The 6,480-nt window shown below is 39.9% G+C and overlaps 1 protein-coding gene across 2 annotated transcripts in view; it reads left to right on the forward strand.

Annotated features, from left to right (window-relative positions):
* The window catches only part of gca (grancalcin), a 9,201-nt gene extending 2,930 nt beyond the window's left edge, over window positions 1–6,271 (forward strand). Inside the window, exons 2-8 of one of the 2 annotated variants that reach the window (XM_019891483.1) lie at window positions 2,912–3,130; window positions 3,235–3,304; window positions 3,387–3,430; window positions 3,513–3,660; window positions 4,054–4,170; window positions 4,245–4,303; window positions 5,756–6,271. In XM_019891483.1, the coding sequence (XP_019747042.1) occupies window positions 2,912–3,130; window positions 3,235–3,304; window positions 3,387–3,430; window positions 3,513–3,660; window positions 4,054–4,170; window positions 4,245–4,303; window positions 5,756–5,782 (684 nt within the window). In that variant the 3' untranslated portion in view covers window positions 5,783–6,271. The remainder of the gene's footprint in view (window positions 1–2,911; window positions 3,131–3,234; window positions 3,305–3,386; window positions 3,431–3,512; window positions 3,661–4,053; window positions 4,171–4,244; window positions 4,304–5,755) is intronic. The other variant, XM_019891484.1, reaches the window with a different exon arrangement.
* Window positions 6,272–6,480: the final 209 nt, after the last annotated feature.

Consider the following 6,480-nt stretch of genomic DNA (forward strand, 5'->3'; position numbering starts at 1 on the left):
AAAAGTCGATCACTGCCGTCTGTTGGTCACTGTTTGTCATTGAAATCCTTTTCAAGATGATCATATTAGTTCTTATTTCCCTCGAAAAATCAGTAGTTACACAGGAAGGCAGCACTGTGAAGATCATTTTGTGACATTTAATGGATTTTTAAAAATTTCTGAATGAAAACATAATGACAATTAATTCACAACGGTGGTTCTTCCCCACTGTTTCCACCTTGTGTATTGATGATGCTATTCCTTCTGAAATCTTGACCCTCTTGAAAGGGGTGGACAAAACAACCTTCACACCAACCCTGGACCCCAAAATGACTGCTATCGGCAAATCCTGTTTTACGTCAACATCAGTCAGAAATAACAACCGTAACATACGTTCCCTGTTTCAAAAAGATATTTCAACAATCCCACACATTATTACCTACTGGTCTGGTTTTGTTGATAATCTACACTGGGGAAAAATCTGGTCTCTCCCATACAAATACCTTCTGACTAATAAAGTAAGGGAAATCTCTTTTAAAAATGATACACAAATACTATCTCACCAAGCATTATCTTCTTAGGTTCAAGAAAGACATCTCTGTTGATTGTTCATTTTGTGGAATGTACCCTGAAACAATGGTTCACTTGTTCATGATACACAAATACTATCTCACCAAGCATTATCTTCTTAGGTTCAAGAAAGACATCTCTGTTGATTGTTCATTTTGTGGAATGTACCCTGAAACAATGGTTCACTTGTTCTGGCAATGCCCGTATACCAACACATTTTGGAAAGCTGTATCCAGATTTATTATTGATCGTATCGACTCTGACTTTATGCTATACTGGAAAAATGTACTATTTGGGTTCTACGAAAGTAAGGAAAAAAATACTAAACAAACCTTCATTATAAATTGAATAATTATTCTCGCCAAGTTGCATATCCACAAATCCAGATGGAGTAATTTAAAACCTCTTTTCTTAATTTTTAAAACAGAAATAAAGCAGTACCTAAGTTCTATTATGGATTCTAAAAACAAGAAAGCTATTAAAACTCTGGCTATATGCTCCTTATTTGAAATTTTTGTTTAAAATCCCCTGGCTTCTTTTTTGTTTAAATGTTTGTAATATGTGTATGTATTAATAACATGTTCATTTTGTTTTCTGTTTATTGAGAATTGTATTATAACTTGTTCGAATAAAGATTCTATAAAAAATAATATATTTCCGCTGGTTGCTAAGAGACCGAACCTTGTGCCTTTCCTTCTTGTTCGGACGTACAGTGGGTGGAAGGTTCGCATTATGAATTTGACATTGTTACAACAGAAAGGCCAGGCTTTGTTTATAATGAAAAAGAGGAGGAGTGGACGAGAAGCTTATGCTCAAATGCATGCTAGGTTAATTGATCACTCTAAATTGTCCTTAGGTGTGATTGTGAGTTTGATGGTTGGTGGTCTCTGTGTGCCATGCGATTGGCTAGCAATCAGTTCAGGGTGTCCCCCACGTACTGCCCGAAGACAGCTGAGATGGGCTCCAGCATTGTGAGGACAAGCGGATCAGAAAATGGATGGAATAAAGTTGTTTATTTCATTAATAAAATCATTTTCATGCTCATTTTACAATTGTATTAATAACCAACCCAATAATATTTGATTTCCCAAATGTCTATTTTTGTAATAAAAAAAAATTATTACATTATTTGATGAGATAAATGTAAACACACACACACACACACACACACACATTTTAGCAAAGCAATTTTAGGGGAAAATGCTCAAATTAATGCAACTTAAAATAATGCTGGGCAGAATGTCCGGGGCGTGTGTGGAATGCTGCTTGTGTGTAAACAGTACAATAATGGGTTGCACTGTGCGCATGTCGTGTAAACCGAGGGTGTGTCTTTGACAAGTATGTCCTGCCAGTGAACGAGACTGTATATTACTAGGCTGTTTTACAATATCAATGTATGGTCATTTACATGTGTGTATGTTTACAAATGTCATCAAGATTCACTGCTACTTTGTGGCCTCTTCTGTCAGTCAGCCTGCTCACTACTGTGCGAGTTGGCACTCTCTCACGCACACACATAAACACTAAGGAGGCACTGCTGTTGAAACAGGTTTCAACAGTTTGGTTCGCATGTGTCGCGCCGGTTTCATAGGCAAGTGCAACTCTATTTCTCATTAAATGTGCCGCAGCAGTGTATAGTACCGTTCATTGTAGCCATTTAACATTAATGAGAGCCGGCGCAACAATGCACATTAGCCCACAGACCTCTATGGTGCTATTTTTGTATGTGATTTCATTGCTCGTTTGTCCACCATTGTTTCTGGGGAAAAAAAACATTAACCCCACCAGGAACTTAAGGAGAATTGGCCACTGGCGCTAGATATTTGTTTGGGCACTGGCGCTAGGTATTTGTTTTGAGTGCCTGAACTGACAGCCAGACCAGCGTAACGAATCTTCCATCCATCCATCCATTTTCTGATCCGCTTATCCTCACAAGGGTCGCGGGGCGCGCTGGAGCAGGTACACCCTGAACTGGTTGCCAGCCAGTCGCAGCCTAACAAGTCTGTATCTCTCCAGTGCGGGTACATCGAGGGAGCTGACAGCTCGCATGAAATCACTATCCGGTTATACAAACACGTCAGTCTATGCACCTTTTATCAGATTCATTTCTTGAGGCTTTTATTTTGGTGAGTATTGATTAGATCAGTTGAAAAGCAACCAACGCAAAGTGTGTTTTTAAGGCGGTTCTTGGACGAGACTGTTCTATAATTAGTCAAGTACCCGGATGACATGAATATACGGAAATGAACAAAGATCTCACACTGAAAATGACAAATGGGCGATGTACTGTTTCACAGCTTGCTTGCACAGAGCACGAAGCTTTTGTGAATCTATGTTGAGTTGAGTGTATTTCCTTTCTCAGTATGGCAGCCCAATGCCACCCCAAGGAATGCCTGGAGGGCCAATGGGGAGACCACTGCCCAATCACATGGGTGGACCAATGCTTGGCCCAATGGGAGGCGCACCGCCCCAGGTTGGTGGATATGCCCCCTATGGAGGAGGCTATCCGGGCACATATGGCGCTTTGACCCCAGCTGCCAATGACCCAATGTGGGGTTACTTCACAGCCATTGCTGGCCAGGTATTAAATTCTTTCCCCTTGGACAAAAAAAAAAAAATCTTCCCTCAACAGTGTCATTTAACCAGCTGATACATGTACAATTGTGTCTGATCACGTGTGTACAGGACGGTGAGGTGGATGCAATGGAGTTGCAGAGGTGTTTAACTCAGTCTGGCTTCACCGGAACCTACAGCCGTGAGTGGCCTTCCCTACGTCCACCCTCAAACTGTGCAAAGTTGTGCTTGTTTGTACAAATGGTGTTTCGTTCATGTTGCAGCATTTAGCCTGGAGACGTGCAGAATCATGATTGCGATGCTCGATGTATCCTTTTGTGGAATCGCAGTGGTAATGGCATTGTACGCGTCCATCAGAAGCTATTGAACCTTCACCGCGCCATCACCAGAGGGATTTCACAGGCAAGATGGGCTTCAGTGAGTTCAAGGAGCTGTTTGTGGCGCTCAACGGCTGGAAGCAGAACTTCACAATGTTTGACCGAGACAGGAGTGGTACTGTTGAGCACCATGAGCTGACCCAGGCAATCAGCTCTATGGGTGAGAGACCGATGATGCTTTGGAATCCGACCAAAAGCCACAATACTTAATAGGAATGTAACAAAGCATGATTTGAATGGCAAAATAAGTTTAGACTTAAAGATGCGAATGCAGCAAATCATTCCACTTTAAGACATTTCGAGATATATATCGAATTGTCATTTATTGATGAGAGCTATCTCTGAAGGTAATGCCACATTTGCAGTACTGACAAGTTAATTCATATTTTTGTAAAATGGGAAGAATAAACACATCGCAACAAACCCTCTTGAACTGAGTCGTGTCGAATCACATCATAATCCCACTCAATCGAACCAAATCCAGTTGTTTCACGTTAAAATTGACCGTCCATAATTTATTTCTATTCTTTTATTATTATTTTTATTATTCAACCAGGATACCGCATCAGTCCTCAGGCTCTAAACGCCATCATCAAGCGCTACAACAAAGGCGGTCGCATCTACTTTGACGACTACGTGGCCTGCTGCGTCAAGCTCCGTGCCCTCACAGGTACCCCACTCGCAATATGAGAGGCAGCAAATTGAAGCTCGACACGTTTCCATTCACATGTATTCCTACTGCAGATCATTTTAAGAGGAGAGATACCATGCATCAAGGCTCTGTGCACTTCGGCTACGATGATGTAAGTCACCGTACCTCTGACATCTGTCTGAATGCTGCCTTCTAAATCACTGGGGTTCCTAATCGTCTGCCCTTTAAAGTGTCTTGTGAAACGCTAAAACACTTCACAGATTAAGCTTGATCTTTTGATCACTTGATGACTAGTGTGTTGGAGGAGGGAAACATCTAAAATAAGGATTGTGGCCGTCGTGGACTGGAGTTTGACGCCCATATCTCAAATGGCATTAAAAGCAATAAATACGATGTCCAGCAGCATTTAACACCATTGCTAAGCTGTTGGTTCATAATTAGCACCGAGTTAGGTTGCCACTGCTCTCAAATGGGGTCTGTATGGGCATGCCCAGACATCTTCTGAAAGCTTGACTGTATGCCCGGCATGTCAGTTGGAGTGACTCCAAATCACTTGCTCTTTTGATGTGAGATGTCTGTTATTCAGCAACTCCTGAAGATAGCTTGCATAACATCAGTGGTGTTATTTTGCCTCTTTATTAGGAAAACCCCATCACTATTAACTGATAAAGGCATCTCTAACACCATTTAGCAACAATAAATATGAAGAAAAAACAAACGCTGTATATATACACACAGTGAAGCAAATGGGCAGGAGTCCACGAGTTCCTTCATGTTCCAATGAATTGCCTCGAAAGTTAAAAAGAAAAATGTACTGTTCCTGTCACAAACGTCCAACTTGAATCGCTATTGCCACAGAGTGGCAGAAAAAATACCTGTGACTCAATGTTTTGCTCTCCTTTTTTGTCTGGTATGTTAATAACTTAAAAACAAACATTATAATTTAGAATGAAATTATTGTATCAATGAGTGAAAATATACACCCATATTTGTATTAGGTAAACATACGTTTTTGTCAATTAACAAAAGTCTGAAAAACTTGAAAGGTTGTATTGTACAATTAGAACTGATATAAAATTTGCGATTAGTTGGGAGTTAACTTTAAAAATCATGTAATTTAATTCTGATTAAAAATTCTAATCACAGCCATCCATATGTATGTATGTGCACGTGTGTGTGAATATGGGGGAGGACATTTACTTTGCTTTAAGTTGCATTAAAAATTGCATTTAAAAAGTAATACATTAGAAGCAGAATGGTCGAGCCTGCAGATCAGGTTGTCACACGAGTGTCTGCATCATGCTGTTAAGCCAGTGACGTTAGAAACACAACACAAATAAAGCACCTTTCTTTTACATTCTACTTTGTAATTTGGAAATGCCATAAAATCATGTTTTTGAATTCGACAGTACTGGATGGATAAGAAAAACAACAAATATCTATATTATTTTGGCATACTCTGTCACCCATTTTATTTTTAAGCAGCTTGTTTTGACCAGTTTCCTTTGTCAATGGGTACTCTGATAATTGTCATTGCTCTTATTATTCTTTTTGTTGTTGCGTTGGAACAGTTTACAAAAGCCTGTGTGTTCTCTTTGGGCAGTTCATCCTGTGCACAATGGCCATATAGGGAGGTGCTGGTGGGCGGAGCTCTGAGTCCCAAATCTCTTGGGGATCCAATCAGGGATTGTCCAAAGACCAATCACTGTACAACAATATCAATCGTGGCCAGTCGGGTCTCTGGAGGGGTTACAGACAAGTGACTTTGTTGCCTGTAAAGCTTGCTATAACATTTAGAATGTATTTTCTGATTGATGCACACATACTCATATCATTTAAATGTATAAAGCCAAAGGATAGTAATAGTTTGAATAAGAGATTCTGTGACACCTGTGCCATTTAATACCTGCATATATGAATGGGTTATATGCAATGTGTATTTTTTTTCTAGTCTCCAAAAGAGAGAGCGCACATAACTGAAGTCGGAGAGATGATATTTTCTTACTCAGACTGTTTTTTCAATCTTGTGTGCTTTGTGTTGATTGTCTTTGTACAATGGTGTATTTTTCCAAGCGCATTTACACGTGTGTTCAATTTCATTAAAGGACATAAGAACATAGCTGTGAAAAGTGTTGCCTTGTATCACATTCTGGCAAAAAAAAAAAAACAACCAGCATTAGATTAAAAACGTGCCATTTAAATTATCCAGTACAGCATTTTTTTAGAACTTGCAAACAGTTGCACATTCTAGATGACTGATGAGTTCTGGCAAATCTTGTGACGTTCAAAAGTGTACCAAAAAAGGAATCCATGAATGGAGCCGCAAGC

This window comes from Hippocampus comes, unplaced genomic scaffold, assembly GCF_001891065.2.
Source record: "Hippocampus comes isolate QL1 unplaced genomic scaffold, H_comes_QL1_v1.1 scaffold174, whole genome shotgun sequence".
NCBI classification, from domain to species: Eukaryota; Metazoa; Chordata; class Actinopteri; order Syngnathiformes; family Syngnathidae; genus Hippocampus; species Hippocampus comes.